This window comes from Chenopodium album, chromosome 3 (assembly GCF_948465745.1).
Source record: "Chenopodium album chromosome 3, dcCheAlbu1.1, whole genome shotgun sequence".
NCBI classification, from domain to species: domain Eukaryota; kingdom Viridiplantae; phylum Streptophyta; class Magnoliopsida; order Caryophyllales; family Amaranthaceae; genus Chenopodium; species Chenopodium album.
The window spans coordinates 53,458,159-53,480,980 of record NC_137836.1 but is presented as its reverse complement, the minus strand read 5'-3'; the positions used below and the strand labels follow the sequence as shown (position 1 = coordinate 53,480,980).

Genomic DNA, 22,822 nt, shown 5'->3' with positions numbered 1-22,822 from the left:
TAAAATAAATTACACTATTGATGGAATTTATTAAAGCTTAAATAAATTAACTTTTAATAAAAAAAATAAGCTAAGTCTAATAATTGGAAATTAAGCAATGCTCTTAATCTTCTTTCTCCTTCTTAGCCCTTTTCCAATTTTTGTCTACTTCTTTCTCCTCATCCATAACCTTAGCTAGTAGGCATCCTCTAGAGGACCTACATTCAATTTTGGAGTAAATAGTTTCCCCTTCAGCTAGGACTCCATGCTTCTTTTCTACCCAAGCTTTCTTTTCTGTGGTGTCAGCTTTCCTTTTCCCTTTATCTTTTGCAGTATTCTTCTTCTTAGGTATTATAGGTGTCTTGAATTTGATCCTTTCACCAAGGTGTTCCTTAGCAAGAATCACCTTGTCACTAGACGACTTTTCACATCAGTTTTACTCTGATTTTTCTTCATGTCCTTTGAAGGTTTCTTTAGAAGCCACTTTTTCACATCATTGGGCAAGGAAGGAGGAACCTTTTGGGTAATTACTTCCCACAAAGGTCTAGGGCTCCTTTAAGCATCAAACTTGTCTACTTCATGGGAGACAGGGAACTCGTAGGGACGACGAAGATCTCCGGAAGGAATAGTCTGAAGTAGGTCGTATTGTCTTTTTACCCTACAAGGATAGTAAAAAGTCATACGGGACAAGCTTGGAAGACGGCAAAAAGGTTGCTTGTTGACACCAACCATCCTTTCTATTTTCTACCAAGGGATGACCCACTTGATGGCAAAATTGCAGGATTCGAAGACTTTCTTCCACTCATGGCGCACCATCTTAGAGAAGGGTTTCTTCTTCCTCACGAAGCAATTTGGAGTGTACTTCTCAATGTTGTCTGGAGGGCTAATTAATTCCAGCCTTTCCATTAGCCACAACTGTAAAAAATTGCAATGCAAATAAATTATTATTACTATACAAAAATATATTTTTGATTTCTGTAATTTAAAATATTATTTTTCTACCTGTAATAAAATTGGAGAGCCCCGAAAAGGTGCTTTTGGATTCCTCTTTAATTCATCAAGACTTATCATAGTCTCTCCAACTATTAAAGGCATTGGATTTCTCCCTGATTAAATTTGGTCTAATACAGTGTTTATAATTGATTGACCCTCATTATTTTTACCACTAGTAAGAAAAAATTGATTAAGAATACAAAATAAGGAAGCCCTTCTTCTTTAAACATGAAAAGATTCGGAGTAAGGTTTATCAAAATAATGGCGAGCAAATTCTTTCAAATTAGCTATGTTACCATCTACTATTTTTGATAAATCCCTGTCTTTTAAATTGAAAAAGCGTTCAAAATCCTTATAATAATATGCATCTATTTTTGGGATTACTAAAAGATCTATTGCAGGGAAACCTGAAATAGCACCAAATTTTTTCCGGCAAAGGGCTAATTTCATCATACCCTTTTCTAAAGCAATGGGTATCCCCCAATATTCTAGAGCGGTATGAAGAAAATCTGAGTCAAGATCTACCCCTTTAATACCATAAATACCCCCCAAGTGAAACACATCTAATTCTTTTCTTTCTTTGGCATTAAGAGACCGACACCATTCATGGGTGTAATTGGTAAAAGTTTTGGTGACTAGATACATGATATTATTTTTTCTAAAAGCTAAGAAATATTTTATCGGCTGAAATTATGAAGAGAATCAGCTGGGCAGGGGGCTATTTATGCACAAAATCGGAGCAGTTTTAATCTGGGAAGGATTCGGGGTAAGTGCTCTTTAGCTCCAGGCGCTAACTCTTGGCGCCTGACGCCAGAGCCTGGCACCAAACGCTAAGTGTAGCGCCTGGCGCTACACTAAAATGTGTGGCGCCAGCTGGCGCCAATTTGCCTCATCGTACGCGCTTTCTGCAAAACCGTGTTTTTGACTTAATTCGAGTCTGCTAATTACTTTACGGTTTCCTTATCTTTTTCTAAATATTCATTTATTTTTCTCTTTAAATTAATATAGATATCATATTAATTATTATTTTTTTTGGATTTTATTTATACTAATTTCCAAGTTTTTATAAATCCAATATTTTATTTGTCTTTACCTTTTTCATTTTTTTCTTTTTTAATGGAGAAAGTCGGATACCCTCCATGAATAATAAAAATCACGGAATTTTGGCGAAAAATTATTTGTCACATTTCCTTGCACACACAAACATGCACATAATAATAATAATAATAATAATAATAATAATAATAATAATAAAATAATAATAATAATAATAATAATAATAATAATAATAATAATAATAATAATAATAATAATAATAATAATAATAAATGAAAAAACATGATGAATAAAATAAACTCATAATAGTATGAATATACAAATATGTATAAAAGATGAGTCTAACTAAAAGGAAAAGTTCTATACAAAGTCAAAATAAATAATAAAAAAGCATAGGAACAAACTACAGCGCCAGGGGACGTAAACCCATCATCGCATAAAACTCCGTTGTACAAGGAGTAACCTCTCCACCAGCTCCGGCTCCAGCCCCAACATCAGTTCCAGTCTCCGCGGGAGGAGGAAATCTCAACGTAGGACCCGTCCACCCGAGATCAACCTGAGGCTAAGGCTATGGAGGCTGCTGCGATGACGAGCCAACCTCGTACATCCCACAACCTCTAAGAGCCAAGGTAGCCTCTCCGTGGCTTATCGGCGCAGCATGTGCACCCTCAGCGGAAGAACCCGAGTCCTCTGCCGCCTCGGTACGAGCAGCCTCAGAACGACCGCCCCTAATTCCCGAAGTAGTACGGCGACGTCTCGAGCTAGACCTCGCCGGATCCCTCCGCACCACAGGTCCGGTGCGGGTACGAGAATGAATGGGCTGACCCTGCAAGGCAAATTAAAATCAGAAACAGGCAAAATAAAAGCGGTAATACAAGAACATACGAAGTGAAGACTACCTCCTGAACAACGTCGTCTCGACGGCAGGTAGCCACGTTTCTCATCCGGACAAGCTGGCTCCAGAAGGCATCTATGCATCGTGCCATCGCTGAAACCACCTCGCGTGAGAACTGTCAAAGAAATATGTCAGTAAACATGCATAACATATATGGATAAAAGTTGCAAATAAACAAGCTTACCCGAGTCTGGTGGCGAAGAATCGACCGCTCCACGAAGCGCTCGTCCTCAAGAGCCGGAGGAATCATCTCCTCAATCTGCCCATATCTCCCCTTATAATGGATAAACATACGAGGTGGCACGAACTCAGCAGTATCGTCCTGACAAAGCAAAATAAAATAAGTAAACATTACTTGGGGGCTAGTTAACGAAAGGTAAAAGCTGAAAAATCGTACCGCCACATCCTCAGCATGTACAGGAACTGGAGCTAACAACGACAATAGATCCTCCGCATAGCATCGCCCAGGGATCGTGTAAGATCGCCTAGGGGTACCAGCTCCCTCTTACATGCTCAACAACCTCGTGGCGTTAAACATGTGACTTGGTGGAGGAGCAGGAACGACAAATGTATCGGAGGAATGCTGAATAGCAACCCTCTCTCCAAGGTATGCAGTCGCTCCATAAGTCCCCAAGAAATAGCGACGCTCAGCAGAATACTGCGCGGCTAACCCAGGGACTTCCAGGTCGACCCACGGTCGGTACAACACCTCAGGCTCCTGCAAAGAGCGTCAATCAGGCAAGAATCTATCTAAGGCATCACAAAATGTCAAATAAGAAAAGAATCATACTGAGATGATCCAATCTCGGATATATGCATTGGACATCCCCACACAGCGGCTGCTCCAGGAACGGAACTAAACTCCAGTCCTGTGATGAGACTAAAGTCGGTAGGAGTGACCATCATCTCACCCCAAGGAAAGTAGAAAGTGTTGGTGGTGTCCCAAAAGAACTCCACCAGAGCACGAACTACATGGTGACCCCCGCTAGAGGCGAACATGGCCTCGGAGGTCTCGTACAACGCAGTAAGACCGCAAGACTCCCATAGAAGTCTCGTCTGATCATATCTGGAAATGTACATCTTGTACAGATCGCCCAAGCCATCACAGCCGGAACCATGACAACGCGTCCTCCTAACAGTGATGCCCCGTCTCACTTTCTCAGAAATGTGATGGACGGGGGAAAAGTACAAGGTCCGCTCATCCCACTCAGGGAGTCGACCAAGCGAAGTGGACGGCTCGGCATCGTCCTCTATGGGCTCATGCTCCTGTCGAACGTCTCGGGACCGTGAACCGGAACCTCGTTGTCTAGCCATGCTACATTTTCTAGAATTTTCATAAATTAAGGTTCTATAGTATCTAAGGTTCGCCTAGCCGCATGATACTATGTTCGTAAGAATAACAGAGTACGTAGTACTAAAACAGAGCACAAATTAAAATTGAGCATGCATGGCATTTTTCAAGCAATCAAACAATTTCTTGCAATACTATAGTAATTATTGTGACAAACATCAACAAGCCGCTTTGTATTCCCGACCTTAAGAGGTTCAACAATGGCAATTCATTCATTTCTTCACCAAATTGAGTCAAACAAGTCTCAAATTACTGCCAAGGAAATATATAAACATAATCAAGCAATTTCATGGCATAAAATTTGACAAACAAAGAGAGTTAAGCATTTTAAATTTTGAATTTTCATGAAATTCGGGAATAAACACATGCAAAATTCATTAAAACCGGTGTGAGTTTGAAGAAAACTTACATAGATCGGGAAAATGGATGGAATAAGCTTTGATTTGCAACAAATTTGAGCGAATTTGGTTGAGAAATGAGCAAGAACGAAGCAAATGAAGTTCTGAGAATTTTCGAGCAAGAAACGCGACGAGCAGCAGCGAAAATGAAGAAGAGAAGGGTATTTAAGGAATACCTGACTCTGGCGCCAAGCGCTAGACCTTGGCGTCAGCAGATAGGCTTGGCGCTTGGCGCTAGCTTTATCGTCTGGCGCTACGGCCAGATTATTGGCGCTGATGTTATTTCAGCGGCGCCAGAATGTTCAGCTATCCTCTAAGCAATTTGACACGATTTTTAGTAATCGGCTTGATTACACAAAGTGATCGACCTAATGAAAGATCGTCTCATTTGGCTTAAAGTGCCTAAGAATTGGCTCATCGCAAAAGGCACCGACGTACTGGTTCATTCGCAAAAGGCACCGACTTATTGGTTCATTAATTAAGCAAAAGGCACCGACATACAGGTTTAAAGGCAGCAAAAGCGCCGACGTATAGGCATAGCGGAAGCAAAGTTCAAGCGAACTTTTAAGGATCGGCAAGCGGAGATCTTCGGTAATTTCCTTTGGAAAATTATCGCAACAAATGAGGATAGCTTCAAGCGAGGATATCTTCGGTAGCGTTCCCTAGTTTGTGGAGAGTTGTCACAAACAACTGAAGGTGATTTCAAGGTAATTTGTCTTCGATCGTGTTCCCTAAGATGTGGAAGATGGCCATAAGCGGAAGAGGATCGTTTCAAGCGAAGCAATCTTCAGTATTAGAAGCAATTACAAGCGTAGCGGTTTTCAAGCGGGATGACATTCTCTTGGCAGGAAGTCATCAAAACAAAAACAGCAGCAACAAATCGGTTACTTTAAGAGACGTGTGCTTGACGGTGCAAGATACGCGTTTCTTAACTCTTTTATCTGTTTGACTAACGCTAGTTTGCAGGTATCGGCATTACAAGAGTGATTTAGGATCGCAGAACGTTCTGAATCATTCTCCGTCCCTATCGCTACTTTGACTTTTGTTTTCGAAACTTGCGTTTCTGCAAACTCAGTCAAAGTGGGGGCTTCTGTAGACACCCATTTGTGTCTCCCCAAAACCAAACCCAGTGATGAGTTCCTTTCACGTCAAATCATAATCGAATGAAGTGAAAGTGTGGAAAGTTTAGTGTTGCGGATAGTTTTAATTTCTTTTCTCCTCTCTCTGTTTTTGAAAACCTATTTTAAGAAAACAGATAATCTTGTTTGGTTGGTCCATGATATGGGTCCAATAATAATGTAGTTGGATAACGCTTGAAAAGAGCTTTCCAACGATATATTATAAGCCCAATTCCGATGAATATTGAGGAAGTTATGGCCAAATTACTAAACTGGGCTTGGTTTGAGCCTTATATGCGGCCCAATGATCTAGAGGAGGACCTAATATGGATATATAATTCCTAATGCAATTAGGAATGGTTTTAGTCTTCTAGATTCTTCTAGAAAGTTCTTTTCATTCCTAATTCAATTAGCATTGATAAATTTACTTTTGTTGACTTTTTACAGTTTTAATCAGAATGAAAGAACGTTTTTGAGGAAAATACAATTTTATCCTCCTGTAGCGCCTGACGCTACGCTTGGCGCCTTGCGCTAGCCTTAGCGTCTGAGGCTAACGTCATCGTTTGGCGCTAACCTGGTTTTGCGCGTCAGAACTATGTTTTTGATGTTTTATCTTTTTGGCTGATTTTCTCTATAAATAGTCTCCTAAAAAACCCAGTTTTCATTCACCAATTTTCGCCAACTCTCATCAAGATTCTCTTGATTATTCTCTCTCTCTCTCTCTGTTTTCTAAACTAGCTTCTCTCAAATACAAAATTCCGCACTCATTAGATTTAGAAACAACTAGCCATATTCGAAGTTGCCTTCGCCCTAGACGTGAAAGGTTTAATTTCTGAGGGTTTGGTCCCAAGTCTATCTTTCAATTATTTAATTTAATTGTTGTTTATTATTTTCCTTGAAGTTACTAACGTGTGTATTTTGTTATTAGAAAGAGGTACGAGGCATCCAAGTAAGTACTTTAATGGTTGTTATTTATGTTATTTTGTAGAAATCATGCTTAGGTTGTTATTATGATTCCTAGTATCATGTTAGGATATTTTCCATAATTTGATGTTTAGGGTGACAACAATAAATTCCTAGTATCATGGCTAGGGTAAATTTAATATCAAGTATGATTAAAGGTATGATGCGTTTTATGTTCTTCCTAATATTTATGATTGTTAGTATCATGTTAGGGTTAAAGCTTTTATTTTTATTGTTTAGTGACATGTTAGGGTTTGTTATTAATATTGTTAGTATCATGCCTTGGATCTTACTATTATTGTGCTTTAACATGATTATTATTTTTATTATTATGATTGTAATTATTATTATTATTATGATATTTATTTATTGTTTATTATTATGTTGCTTAATATATATTTATTTTTATTGCTTGATCACACCTTTTATGCATGTTTAAAGGGAATTGGTACTTGTAATCACGCTTAATAAGATAATTAATAATCTTAGCTTGTTTAGGGTTAATTTGATTATAATTCAAGTGATCGCCAATAATAGATATATTTGTGAATTAATATTCAACCAACATAGATAAACAGGTTTAGGGTTAATCCTATTGATTGCATGTTAGTCAAAAAGCGCACATGATTACGATCAAAATAAAGTACAGGCCTATTATTAGGGCAGGTTCAATCTCTTTTAGGTTGGATTTGTACCTTCATCCCCGAACCCTATTTGGTTCAAGACCTTGTGGAGTTGACGATCTCTTGGATCATTAAGGGGTTTAACCTTCACCTCTTGAACGGTTTACAAATTCCTAAAAAAACTTGTTGGCGACTCTTTTGCTCTATCTTCTTTCCCTTTGGACGCCAACGTACTTTAGTGTATGATCACAGTGGGGTTCAAGCTAGTGGTTAACGCTTGAAATATTCCCTACACTTATTTATTTTAATTTAGCTTTAAAATAAATTGTGGAATTTTATGAATCCCACATTGATGGGATGGAATTTCAAACTCTCCCTCTTGCCTATAAATACCCATCTTGGGTTTTTGGGAAGAGTGCTTGAGTAGGAGTTCAATAGAGCATTGCATTAGCTAAAACTCTTAAACTCATATAATACTCGAGTTTTGGTCGGACCTCACTAACCTCGAGGTAACGGACCTAAAAGTCGCTAGTAGTTTTTGCGGGTGAATTTCCGTAGGAGGCTCGCATATTTTCGGAGCTTAAAACTTTCAAGTAAGAGCCCGACTTTGAAGGCGAAGCACGCTTCAAAGGTAAATTCCGACTTTATACTTTTATGTTTATTTGTTATACTTTATGGTTTTATTAATTGCGAGTGGTTCTTTGGGTCGGGGTTGTTTCCGCGGTAAGTTGGACTTACCAAACCCCAAAAGTGGTATCGGAGTCTCGCTCGTTTATTTTTAAAATCTTAATATTTTTCAAGGTGTTTTTATGGCTTAATTTTTCTGGTATTAAGTTGCTAATTAGATTAGTAGCTCGTTTTATCTATTTTAACTTCGTATTAAAGCTATCATCAGCCCCGAACCCAGATTTCGACCCAAACATACTAAATTTTGGGTAAAAAAGGCGTTCTGGAAATGGTTTTACCCATATAGGGTTCGATTTTTAGCAAAAAAATGACCAAAAATGCACTTTTCGAGGGATTTTTCGTTTTGACGAAATATTTTAAGTCTTTCTAACCTTGAAAATTAATTGCATAGTTATGGTGGTTATGTAATTGGTTCAATACATATTTTATATGTAATTTTAAACCTCTTTAGACATGATTACTTGGTGGTAATTTGTGTTTGAAAGCTTGGTTTTATTTTTCTCATAATTGCAAACTAATTGCATTAAGTGTGAAATTGTTGTTCTTTGATGCTTCCAAGTATTAAAAATTCAATCTTTAATTATGTTAAGTGATTGAATCTTTAAGTTACTAAATTCCATGTTTTTTTGTCAAATTTTGTTTATTTAATCATTTTTCAGTTGATTGGAATCATAAAGTTCGAAACTTTGTGATAGAAATTTGTTTATCTTCACATTGGAAGATATAATTTTTCAAGGATTCACAAGTATTAAAGTTGGAATCTTTATTGAATTTATGTTCACTTTTCCAACTCCCCTTTTTTTTTTGTCAAAAAATCAAGATTAATTTAAATTAATTAAATTAGTAGTGAGTAATTGCCCTCTTATTTTTGTTGCACCAAGTTAAACCAATTTAATTAAAGAATGGTTCTTGGGAATTTTTTTGGTTAGATGCACTTTGAAAATTTTATTTTATGTTAGACTTGTTTAAATTTTCATTTTTGCTCAATAAATTAATTCTAAAATTAATTCAGAATTGATTAGAGATGTCACTCAAAATCGGGAATTAATCCCAAGGCACAAGCACGCAAACCAAGGCACAATAGCCACATGCATCCCTCGGCCAGCTAGGCTGCTCGCACATCCCGCATGTGGCTGCCGAGGGACGAGGCTGCTGCGCTTGGTGCGTGTGGTGCTAGGTGTGTGCGAGGAGCTGTGTGCTGACTTGGTACATAGAGGGTGTGTGAGACGACGCTAGGCATAGTAGCAGTCCTAGGCAGCTGCAGCTAGACACGCATCGAGTGCGCGCTGCCAAGCAGCGCCCAGCATCATCACACACGCAAGGCCTAGGCTGCTAGGCAAGCGCACAGCACTTGCGTGCGTGTGAGTGCTCAAGGGTGCTAGCCTTGGGTAGTCGATGCACTTTTCTCTCGGTTTTAATTTTTCTTTTTGACCATTTTGTTTATTTTAATTTATATTAATTGTTTTATTATTTTAGTTAAAATTTTGGAGGCTAGGCTTCGGGTTTTGAGCGGCATTGGCAAAATTTATTTTGACAAATTTTTGGGCTTACCGGCATAATTAATTTGATTAATTAAGTTCGATGCGGAATTTAGTGGGAGCTTCAAATATTAATTGCGCTTATTTACATAACCGGTTAAAACAACTTTGACTAGTTTTAATTAGGCGTGTGTAGGCGTCGCTCGAAGTGCGCCTACGTTAAAAGCATGTTGTGAATATGCTTGGCACTCATAGGAAGTGGGAATTGACATTACGATTAGGGACAACGATTAGGGACAAATAAAGTAGGGAGCCGCCAACAAGTTTTTAAGGAACTTGTAAACCGTCCACGGATCATAAAAAGGCAACCACGATAAGGGACAACGATAGGCAACAACGATTGACCCGTGAAGGTTACACCCCATTCATAATCCATGAGATTACTAACTCCATATGGTTCGGAACCACGAAAGGAGGATCGGGGATGATGGTACGAAGTGAGTCATGGAGTCACATTCGCCCGTATTGGCCTCTACTCGATTCTTATAGTGAAAAATGATTCCTGCGATCTCAAAGGCATACAAACAAAATATTCAATTTGCTCCAAACTATTATTAAGCTAAATTGGTTGAATATTAATGCAACATATAATTCTAAAATATTGTGATCACTTGATTAAACACCAAGATTAAAAGGAACCTAAACCGGTTGTCCAAATTATCTTATTAGTCGTGATTTTCAATTACATATTCCCTTTAACATGCAATATTGTGATCAAAATAAATAATAGAATCAATATAAACATAAAAAGAACCAATTTAATCATAATTCTGACAACAGAAAAATTGTTAGAAAAATAATAATAAGAAGAGCATAACTCTTACTTTGAATCTGTTTGCTTGCAACTACAAAATAATAAAACAAGTTATTAACTTCAAGGAAATAATAAAACAACAATTAAATTAAATTAAATAAAAACAAGGTTAATTTTGGGGCCAAACCCTCAAACGATTCTACCTTTCACGCCTTGGTTTAAGGACAGAACCTCGAGTAAAATATGGTCTCCTTTGAGTGCTTGAAGAGGGAATTTTGAAGTGAAAAGGGTGGGCTAGTGTTTAGTTTAAGAGCATAGAGGAGAGGAAAAATCAGAATAATAGAATTCTCGTTGCCTCGTTCATCAGAAATGAGGGGGTATTTATAGGGAAATGTGCCGAGGGAGCACACGGAACCCTAAAATGATAAAAAAAAACCCTAAAAAATATCCCGTGACACGGTCAGACTGTACCGTGACACGGTTAAACTGTACCGTCAGATGGTACAAGTTCCCGTGACACGGTCAGTCTTTGGAGTGTCGCGGGAAATTTTCAGAAAACGGAACGGAAAACGCGTTAAGGGTTTGCGCGGAAAGGACGCGGCGCTTCCCGTGTCACGGCAGACCTCCCGTGTCACGGGAAGTCCCACTGTCAGACGGGAAGAGTTCCCGTGACACGGTCAAGCCTGACCGTGACACGGTCAAGCCTGACCGTGACACGGTCAAGCCTGACCGTGACACGGTCAACTCCAGTCCACTTTTCCATCTAAATTCATTTTTAACCCTAATTTCTTTCGGCTTTTTGAGTGCCGGGCTTTTTTCTAACTTTTAATATTCGGGCTAAAATAAGAAAATAATAAATAAATAAAATATAATATTTGGGCCAAAAAAAATAATAAAATAAAAAAGGTTTGGGCTTAAATTAAAACTATGCTTTTACCAAACACCAAGACTGATCCATGGACCTTTCAAAAATATGAATTTAATAAAATACGATTTTTTAAGCACTCTCGGGATTAAATACTAAACCCGACCAACAGTGGCGGTGAAAGGTTATTTATCATCGGGCTTGGTTTTGGGGAGACATTTTTAGGTGTCTACAGAAGCCCCCACTTTGACTGAGTTTGTAGAAACGTCAGTTTCGAAAACGATAGTCAAAGTAGTCGATAGGGACGGAGAATGATTTAAGACGTTCTGCGATCCTAAATCAATCTGTATACGCCGATACCTGCAGAAAAATGTTAGTTCTACAGATAAAAGAGTAAAGGGATAGAATGCGTATCTGACACCAGTGTGTCGGTGACAAACGTGTTTGGTATTTTCCTATGCTTGAAGGAATCTACCGAGTGACATTGGTTGAAACGCTTTCCATGCTTGAGGAAAGCCGACTGAAGAGTTTGGTACCTTTCTAAGCCTGAAGAAAGCTACTGGATAATACTTTCCATGCCTGAGGAAAGTCGACAAACGAATTTGGTGTCATTCTATGCTTGAAGAATTCCACCGATAATGCCTTCCATACTTGAGGAAAGCCGACTGAAGGAATTTTGTGGTTTTCTATACTTGAAGAAAAATCCACGGATGATGCTTTCCATGCCTGAGGAAAGCCGACTTGGCGGTTTTCTATACTTGAAGAAAAATCCACCGATAACGCTTTCCAAGCCTGAGGAAAGCCGACTTGGCGGTTTTCTATACTTGAAGAAAAATCCACCGATAACGCTTTCCAATCCTGAGGAAAGCCGACGAAAAAAATTGATAAGTATATGGTGGTTCGATTATCCCCGAACGTGGGTCGCAGATGATTCACAATTTTAAGCCAATTATCCGACCATATTAAATGTTTAGAATGCCGAAAAATAGGCTTTGGCGCTTGCCAGAGATAAAATATCAGTTGGGATTTTCTGCGTAACCGTAGCGAAAAATCATCGCCCAATAAACTCGGAAAGTGAACCAAACTGGTCAAAAAGCTAAGAATATTCCTTGACCAGGCTCAGATTTGCCGCGCCACGCCAGCAGGTTCCCGTGACACGGTCAGGGATTCCCGTCTGACGGGACTAGTATCCCGTGTCACGGGACACGTTCTTTTTTTTTTTACTTTTTTGCTGTTTGAATCAGTCAGCAACGGTTACTTTTGCTCCTTTTTGTCCTTTTCTACCTTTAAATCCGCATGCTTGCTTTCACCATTTCACATTTCACATTTCACATTTCTTCTTCATACTTGTTTTCACACTTCACCATTTTTGCTCCTTTCTTACTAAAAACTGCCGCGCCACGTCTGAGGTTAACCGCCGGCCGGTCAAAGCTCACCGTGACACGGTAAATGGCAACCGTGACACGGTTGTTCTGATTTTCGTTTTATTCTTTTTTTAGCTGCTGCTGTTGTTTGCTGCTGTTGTTGCTGTGTCCGTCGGAACTGCCGCCTAAATCATCGGAGCTCCGTCGGCTTTGAAGCTCGCCGTGACACGGGACCGCTTCGCCGTGTCACGGTTGTTGTTGACCGTGTCGCGGCAGTCGTGTTGGTGGCCGGAAATTTGTTCTTGAATTTTGGAGTTCGATCTCACCAATTTGCTGTAATTCCTCGATCTTCTTCTTATTTTCGACTTTTTACACACATCCATGTAAGTTCCCTTTGATTTTTGCTTTGAATTTGCTTCACATTAACAATTTCATGACAAACCCTAAAAAAAAATCAATTTGGGGGTTTTTGATTTTGAAGCTTTATGTTGAAATTCTTGCCATGATTTTATTTGTATATGCGTACATATGTGTTTGTGAGAAATTCGAGATAAAAATTGCATGATTAGATGGAGAATTGAGCAAATCACCCATTTTTGGGTGCTACTTTGTGAGATAATGTTCATGCTTTGAAATGGTGAAAAAATAGTGATCAATCTTGCGAAATGATGTGTTGATGTATATGTACTATATTGTCATGGAGAACATAGTATCATGCGGCTAGGAGCACTGTAGTATTAGTTTGTCATGGAGAAACTAAATACTATAATTTTTGCCAATTTTTAGCCTTGAGGTAAAAATTTAGCGTATAATTCAATAAACAATTAAATAACTCAGGAAATGATGCCAAGTATTTAGATTATTATTTTGCAATTTAAAATGTTTAGGAAATGATGCTAAACATTTAGATTTTGATAAAATTTAGCATATAATTCAATAAACAACTAAATAGCTTAGGAAACGATGCTAAGTGTTTAGATTTTATTATAAATATGCAATTTGAATTAAATGTTTAGGAAATGATGCTAAACATTTAGATTTTGACAATAGCATGCCTAGACGACAAGATTGCGACATTTCTACCCGCGGTCGGCGTCGGGCTTTTCGGGAGGACACTCCCACTGTCCCTGAGGGCGTGGACGACAACGTCTTGGAGTCCGAGCCTCGGACTTCTACGAGTAGGGGTAGGTGGGTTCCACCTCCCTAGACTCCAGACCAGTTGGTTTTCTGCCGTGAAAACCACGTTTCTCATCGTGCACTCTCCGGCATAGTCGATGGCACACTTCGCCAACATGGTTCCGGGGCCGGTGATTTGATCCCTCGACTTCACCAGGTCATTACGGAGGATCCTGCTACGAGCGCCCTATGGGAGTCGTCTGGCTTGGTCGATTTCTATGCGGCGATTGTAGGGTTTCGCAGCCCCCGGGGTTGCGGCGCGACGGTTGTTCGTGCGTTGTTGGAGTATTTTTAGGATACTACCAACACGTTTCACTTCGCCTGGGGGGAGATGACGGTGACCCCTTTAGACTTCACCATGATCAGCGGGCTGCGCTTTACCGACCGGGCAGTAGGCCAGATGTCTGATCTATCCTGGACATCGGCTGAGGTAGCTGATTTGTTAGGTCCGATCGTTCAGCACATCAGGACTTGTCCGGTGTCACGAGGTGGTCCTAGGAGTGGACGATCGGAGTCGGCTTCAGTTCTTGCTCGCGGCTTCGATATGGAGGACACGACGGCCGAGCAGCGGGTGCGGATCTTCGTCTTGATCCTGATCTCTATGACCCTCTCTCCTGACAGGAGTTCACGCGTGCTCCTCTGTTACCTCCCTCCTTTGGCCAGGATTCCCGAGATAGGATCCTACAGCTGGGCCAGTCTTGGATACGCGGATCTTCTTCTATCTCTACGTCATGGCTGCCGTCAGCTGAATGACGAGTCCCCTGTCACTGTTTACGACCTGTGGAGAGTCGTAGAGGTGATGATCTTTTCCCTTTCTTGTTCCATTTCGGGTTTTCGATTCGTATGCTGAATGTTATTTTTGTTGCAGTTATGGTTCTATGAGTACTTCCCAGGCTTGGCTCCTCGCCGGCGTCGGGGAGTGGTCCATGACTTCCCTGTCGGGGCCAGCTGGCGTGACCGAGGAGAGTCACGGGTGGAGTCTGTTCCGGCGCTTCGTGGGGTACTACGCTGAGGCACCTCTTCCGTTGGCGTAAGGATTAGCTTTGTTGCGTTTTTCCTTCTGATGTTGTTTCTGTCGTTTCACGCCTAACATTTTATGGTTTTCAGGTTCCCATTGATGTTCAGTATCGTCCTTGGGCCGGGATGACTGATCTGCCCGAGGCCCTACGTCTTTTAGTGTACCGTACCATTTTGGTTGGTACTGGGCGCTTCGTCTGGTATTTGGGGGAGCGAGTCGTCCGTCAGCATAGCGGCGATCGCTTTGTGGTGCCTTCTTCCCCGCCAGAGTCGATGCTGGACTCCCGCTTGATCAGAGGGTTGATCAACAGGGGAGAGCGCTACACTTTTCCGTGGCAGGAGCTTGTTCACATGGAGAGTGACTACGCGCGGGATTTGCTTCCCTCTCTGGCTCCTCCACCCCATCTTCCCGAGGTATGATTTCGAGAATCTTCTTTACTAGTCTCTGTTTTAAATAGTCGAATAACTTGATTATTCGATCATATTTTCAGACGACCATTCACCCTGTGGGGAGGATTCAGATTCCTCCTCAGTCTGTCCGCTACCCTGGGCCGATCGGTATCACGGAGGACCATATTGCTGACGCGCCGGAGGGTTATAGACAGGCGCAGGAGTCAGTGCCTGAGGCTTTTGAGCCGGTGTGTTTTCTTCGACGTATTATCCACTCTTTTAATGCTGCTTATTATTGATTTTTCTTTGTTTTGTCCTCAGCCTAACCGCCCGGAGGTGATGGGAATTATGAAGCTGGTGGACGCGCTGAAGTATTGCATCATCAAGCTTCGGCGTGGTGCGAGTTGTCGGAGCTCTAGCGACGTCCTTGAGGTATCACTTATTACTTTTTCATTTCCACCATTTGTTTTGTTTTGCATCATTGACACCTTTTGATTTTGTGTTTTTTCAGGAGCGACAGAGGTCCCGCTCGCGCTCGAGGCCCAGAGGCTCGGACGAGGAGGAGCTTGGTCGTAGTAGACGATCTCCTGAGGCTCACCGACGTTCTCAACGAGAGCCGCGGACTACTCAGCCGTTCCAGGAGGCTCAGCAGGGGCAGTCTTCTCAGCGTCCGTCATTTTCACAGCCTCCAGTTCCTGAGTTTGGGTCTCCTTTGGATCCTGGTTCATTCTCGGCCCCATTATCCGGGGTTCCTCCACCACTGTCGGGCCTATTCTCAGTTCCGCTATATGGGACGATGCCTTCGCCGACGATTCCAGTATCTTTGGGCCAGTCTACTCCGCTTTCCGGCTGGACGGGTCCTGCTTTGAGCTTGACTACTACTGGGCCTGCGGGGACTAGTAGGGACGCTACTCCCCGTACTCGGATGGTCGAGGGACTCTTTGGTTCGCCGTTTCCATACACACAGGGAGGTCCACATGCACAGGGACAAGATGAGACTGATTCTGATTCTAGAGATTTTTGACCGAGGGTTTATGTGCATACTGTGATGACACTTGATACATTTATGTATTACGACTCTTTGTACATTATTTACAGTTTATATATCTACTATTGTGTGTGTTAGTGTGTGTTTGAGACTCTTTGTGTGTGATTGTGTACTTAGTGATGACACGATGAAGGAAGACATAAGTGGAGTAATGGAGGGTACCGACCTTCCCCAAAAGAAAAGAAATAAAATTACCTTCCCCAAAAGAAAAGAAAAGAAAAGAAATAAAGATAAAATGATGAAAAAAACTTCCCCAAAAAGAAAAATAAAAAAAAAATAGAAACCATCGTAAAATGAAGATAAAATAAAAAATAAAAAGCATCGTAAAATAAAGATAAAAATAAAATTAAAAAAGGTGAGAATTTTATTAGGAATAGAACTCTCATAAAAGACTGAAAAAACAAACGTTAAAGATAAGAAAATACAAGAAAATCCGGATAGATACGGAAAAGATGAAACAAAAGCAGGCGCGTAAGGTGCCGTGACACGGCACTGTTCACCGTGTCACGGCAAATCCTGCCGTGTCACGGCAAAGGTTCCCGTGACACGGTGGAATTTCCCGTGTCACGGGAAGCTTATTATTCAGCAGATTGTTTCACGCGTGCGAAAAGATAAATTCTGGGCAGTTTCGAGCGCTTTTGCTATAAAATAAGACCAGGTTATTCATGATATGCATAATTACGAAACACAAAATAATTTAGAATTTCATATTTCAATAATCATGTCTCAGAATTTTGATAATACATTGCGCGACTGGTCTTATTCTTTGACCAATGCTGAAAAAAGAGAGTTAGAATTGTTTCATGTCAGGGGTTTGCTAGCCCTGCGACATGTAGCTATTGAACATGATTTTCTTAGGGCAGCATTAGATTATTGGAGTCCAGAAACGCACTGTTTCAAATTTGATTATGATGAAATCTGTCCTCTGCCGGAGGAATTTGGCGCAATTTTTGGATTTCCTGCTAGGAATCTTATATCCATGCCTACCTTACGTGAATACTATTACCAAGACTTTGAACGCCATATGAATCTAACAGATCCAGATTTAAATAGAATTGTGTGTGGTAATGAAGTAGACATAGAAAAACTTGCGAACTTATATTTTAATCGCCCTGTCTCTGAGTCTTATCATGTGTATCGTAGAAGGGCATATATTTTTTGCATGTTTAGCAAGCTACTTTTTGCAAACGGTAGGGTAGGACATGCTTGTCTAGCGTCTGTGCTTGAGCATGTGGAATCTGGAAGATCTCCTATGCCGACGTGCCTTGGAGAAACATTTCGTGGTTTAGACGAGGCAAAATCTGATCGGAAAGCCATCAGGAAGGGCTCTCTGGTACTATTACAGGTAAGAATACGCTCTGAATAGCCCCCGTGACACAAAACAGTCACCGTGTCACGGTCAGGTTCTGCCGTGACACGGTCAAAACTGCCGTGTCACGGGAATCTGCATTTTTTTTTTTTTTTTTTTTTTTTTTTTTTTTTGCGATTAATGGTCTTTTTTGTTTTCTTGTTTTGCAGATTTGGTTGATGGAGCGTTTGGAATTATTTGAAGCCCCCGATGACATTGAAAAATATGGCCCTAACGACTTAGTCCGTAGGAAGAAGAATTATTCTGCGAACATGTCGTATGAAGATTGGAAAAATTTCTTTGCAAAGAGAGAATTTTCCATTCGTTGGGTGGTGCCTTGGTGGAGGCTTACTAGAATGGTTGGCACGAATGAAACACCATATTGCCGTGTTCCTAGTATCTCCAAATTGACCTTTTACTGTCCCTCTCGACTGATGCGACAGTATGGGCTTGAACAAGTAATTCCACGCTATAACGATAGTCCTCGTGAAGTATCGTTGCATGAAAGTAACGTTCACATGTACGAGACTTATTGGATTGGAAGACCGTTGTGGACCGTTTCTGCAAGTGACCAAGCTCCTCCTCCCTTATCTAGTGCATACAAGGCATGGTTGAACCCTAGAAGCAAGAGGGAACGATTCGGATCACGCACGTCTGATGTGAAGAGTCGTCTTGGAGAGAAGAAAGCTCCTCTTAACGATCGCCTAGGTCCGAGAACACAAGGAATTGAGTTTAAGACTCCTAAGATGCCAAGGAAGAAGACCTATGTGAAAGGAAAGGGTAAAGAAAAGATGGTGTATAGGGAGAAACAACCAAGAAAGGTGAAAGGGGCGAAAGCTCGACTAGGGGTGTGACGGTTCGGGCTACAAAAGACACACTAATGGTGAGGGCCGACCTAATTGAGCAAGAGAAGGATGTTCCTACAGAAAAGAGAGATTAGATCAATAGTGCTTTGCATTTTATTATTTAATTTTTATTTAAAATAAGGCGTATGATGCCAATATTGTAGTCTCATTTATTTTAATAATAGCGCATTTATTTCTTAAATAAAAATTACAATGACTTTTATATATTATCCGAGTCAAGGAGTCGGACGCAATGGAAGAACAAAGCTAGTACCGGAAATTCGCAACGAATGCGCCAATAAATAAAACGGGAAACTGCCGTGTCACGGTCAAAAGGTCCCGTGACACGGTTGAAGTTCCCGCGTCACGGCAAAACACTTTTTTTTTTTTTTTTTTTCAGATTTTGCCGTGACACGGGATTTTTTCCCGTCAGACGGGAATTCTTCCCGTGTCGCGGCATATGTACCCCTTTTTTTTTTTTTTTTTTTTTCAGATTTTGCCGTGACACGATGTTGAACCGGGCACATATTAAATCAATGGAGGGAGTATTTTTTTATTTTAGTGTGGCCGGGCCCCCTTGAGGGGTTGCCTACGTATCCTAAAAAGGAATCAGGCCAGACGTAGCTCTATTGGGTCATGAACCCATGCGACTAGGCGTAGAACTTTTTGAGTTGATCCAAATTGGTTAAATTATGGAAGCCGTTACCATCCATGTCTACCAATTGTGCCGCTCCGCCGGACAGAATGGCTTTAACAATGTACGGTCCTGACCAGTTTGGTCTGAATTTTCCTCTTGGATCTAACACATTTTTGCGGAGGGCCTTAAGCACTAGGTCACCCTCCTTGATGTTCCTGGTCTTGACTTTTTTATTAAAATGTCGTGCCATACGCTGTTGGTAGGTTTGGACATGATGCAAAGCTGCCAAGCGTTTTTCATCAAGCAAGACCAGTTCGTCGTATCTTGCTCTAATCCAGTCGACTTCATCTAGTTGGCTTTCCAATGCAATTGGGAGAGAAGGTATCTCGAGCTCGATTGGTTGTACCGCTTCGACGCCATAAACCAAGGAAAAGGGGGTAGCTCCTGTCGATGTACGGACGGAGGTTCGATAACCCCAAAGGGCGAAATGTAGCTTACTTGGCCAATCTTTATAATTTTCCGTCATCTTTTCGATGATGGTTTTCACGTTTTTGTTGGCCGATTCGACTGCTCCGTTTGTTTGTGGTCTGTAAGGTGATGATCGATGATGTTTGATGTGATATTTCTGCAACAATTCCGCGCATTCGGCTTGGAAATGTGTTCCATTGTCACTGATCATCTCGTGTGGTACTCCATAGCGGCATATAATATTTTTCTCAATGAATTGAGCTACATGTTTTGCCGTCAGCTGGGCATATGAGGCTGCCTCAACCCATTTGGTGAAGTAATCGATTGCTACGAGAATGAATTCATGCCCCCCTTGTCCTGGTGGTGTGATTTTTCCAATGATGTCGATGCCCCAAGTGGAGAAAGGCCATGGAGAAGTATACGTGTAGAGAAGTGAAGGTGGAACATGCTGTAAGTTTGCATAGATTTGGCACTTCATACATTTCTTGACGTACTCGTGACAATCTCGCTCCATAGTAGTCCAATAGTAACCTTGTCGTTGAATCTTTTGGACTAACATCTTTGCATTCATGTGAGTTCCACATATACCAGCATGAAGGTTTTCCATGGTTTTATGTGCTTCTTTTTTAGTTACACATAAGAGATTCCTTCCTGTTGCGGTTCTCTTATGGAGTTCTCCCCTGATGAGCACATACTGTGAGGCCAAGAGCCTCAAAGCACGGCGTGCCCTTTTATCAGTATTAGGAGGATACTCTGCTCTTGTCACATAATTGAGGATGTCTATATACCATGGTTCTTCATCTTTTTCTTGTTCATCATCAAGTGCATGAACATAAGCTGGTTCATATCTTCTCTCTATGGTAAGTGGCATTCTGATTGTGTCAGCTGGAATTCGCACCATTGATGCTAACTTAGCTAGTGCGTCGGCGAACTGGTTTTCTTCTCTTGGCAAATACGTATATTCCACTTCATCTAGTTGCTCCGTGAGAGTTTCCAGATGAGCTTGATACGTAGCGAGACTTTCACTCCTCACTTTCCATCTCTTAGAGATTTGGTTAATGATTAGTGAGGAGTCACCATAGATTCTGAGTTTCTTGATTCCCAAGGCGACAGCTGTTTCTAATCCCAAAATGCATGCTTCATATTCTGCGGCATTATTGGTGACATCAAAGTCGAGCTTCATGGAAATTGGGATGTGTTCTTCATTGGGAGATACAAGCAAGACTCCCACACCACATCCCTTTTGGTTTGAGGCTCCATCGAAATAGAGTGTCCAACTATCGTCTTCGGTCATGAGTAAATCTTCGTCAGGGAAATCGTACTCATCTTCTTCTTTTTCAGCTTCTTCTAGCGGAAAGTCTGCTAAGAAGTCAGAAACTGCAGAACCTTTGATGGCCTTTTGTGGCATGAATCTCAAGTCAAATTGAGCTAGATTGACTATCCACCTTGATAATCTGCCGTTGAGTGTTGCTTTCTCGAACAGATATTTGAGAGGATCCATCTTAGACACGACATGCACTGTATGAGTGAGCATGTAATGTCTCAGTTTTTGTGCGGCCCATACAATTGCGAGACACAACTTCTCGAGCGGCGTGTATCGCGTCTCATATCCTTGGAGTTTCTTGCTCAAGTAATAGATTGCATTCTCCTTGCTTTCGATCTCTTGTGCTAGCATTGCCCCCATCGTTTCTCTTGTGACCGTAAGGTAGAGTCGAAGAGGAAAGTCAGGTATTGCCGGCGCTAGCACGGGTGGGTTTGCCAAATACTCTTTGATTTTGTCGAAAGCCTTTTGGCAGTCATTATCCCATGTGACTGGGATATTCTTCTTAAGCTTCTTGAATATAGGTTCGCATATCGCTGTGAGCTTTGATATGAACCTACTTATGTACTGCAACCTTCCAATGAAGCCTCGAATCTCCTTCTCATTTTTGGGTGGTGGCATGGCCATGATCGCTTTTACTTTTGAAGGATCTATTTCAATCCCTCGAGAACTGATCACATATCCAAGTAATTTGCCTGACGTGACTCCGAATGCACATTTTGCTGGATTTAATCTCATGTTGTACTTACGGAGTCTTGCAAAAAATTTGCGAAGTGCGACAATATGACCTGGGCGATCTTTAGACTTGACAATCATATCATCGACATAAACCTCCACCTCTTTATGCATCATATCATGTAAGAGTGCTGTAGCTGCTCTTTGGTAGGTGGCACCCGCGTTTTTCAACCCGAATGGCATTACCGTATAGCAATATGTACCCCACTGTGTGATGAATGTGGTTTTCTCCATGTCTTCTTCGGCCATCAGTACTTGATTATATCCGGCGTAACCATCCATGAATGACAGGAGTGCATGATTTGCTGTATTATCGACCAGAATGTCAATATGAGGTAGAGGGAACCCATCTTTTGGGCTTGCTTTATTGAGATCCCTCTAATCAACACACATTCTGACTCTTCCGTCCTTCTTTGGAACTGGGACCACATTTGCTATCCATTCCGGATACTTGGATACTCTGATGAAACCTGCGGCCAATTGCTTCCTGATTTCTTCTTTGATTTTGAGAGCCACATCTGGTTTCATACGACGCAGCTTTTGTTTGACAGGCTTCATACCTGGGATGAGTGGTATCGTGTGCTGAGCTATATCCCTGTCAATTCCTGGCATATCTTGGTATGACCAAGCAAATACATCAACAAATTCACTAAGCAAGTTAATTAGCTCTTTGCGTTCATCTTGACTTAGCGTTAATCCAATTTTTACTTCTTTAACAGTCGTATCATTGGAAATATTAACTGTTTCTGTATCATCAATAACTGCTGTTTTATTTTCGTGTTCTTCCATTGCTTTTATTATTTCTTTGTCATTTTTATCATTAGCAAAGCAATATTGATCAGGGCTAGGGAAATGGCACACATCGTAAGAAAAGGTATTCATTTTATTGAATTCACTGGCTAAAACATCAAGAGAGGCAAGGTCAGCTGCGACCTCACCAGAATTATTAGGACTAGAAAGATAAGGCTCAACAAGAGACTCAGGGCTGAACTCTATAGCAGAAAGAGGGTCGGCCTCAAACTCTAAGGACTCATCTACAGACTTAGACTCAGACTCGGACTCGGACCCAGATGATTCAGACTCATCAAACATAGGACCCTCGCCAGCGGTTATTTCCAACTTCTCTCCACTTGGCGTAGTGATCCTCAATGACTTGCGCCATCCCCTTGAAATGTTGTCAGCTTGGACGATTAACTCGGAGGGATCAAACTCCTTGTTTGCTATGACCGCTTGAACGAGCTCAGAGCTATCAT

General features: G+C 41.1%; 1 protein-coding gene across 1 annotated transcript in view; it reads left to right on the top strand.

Moving 5' to 3' along the window:
• Positions 1-16,202, top strand: part of LOC145625119 (uncharacterized) — an 84,713-nt gene extending 68,511 nt beyond the window's left edge. Inside the window, exons 2-4 of the mRNA XM_081678198.1 lie at positions 15,269-15,415; positions 15,489-15,599; positions 15,679-16,202. Of these exons, the coding sequence (XP_081534324.1) occupies positions 15,269-15,415; positions 15,489-15,599; positions 15,679-16,191 (771 nt within the window). The 3' untranslated portion in view covers positions 16,192-16,202. The remainder of the gene's footprint in view (positions 1-15,268; positions 15,416-15,488; positions 15,600-15,678) is intronic.
• The last annotated feature ends 6,620 nt before the right edge of the window (positions 16,203-22,822 follow it).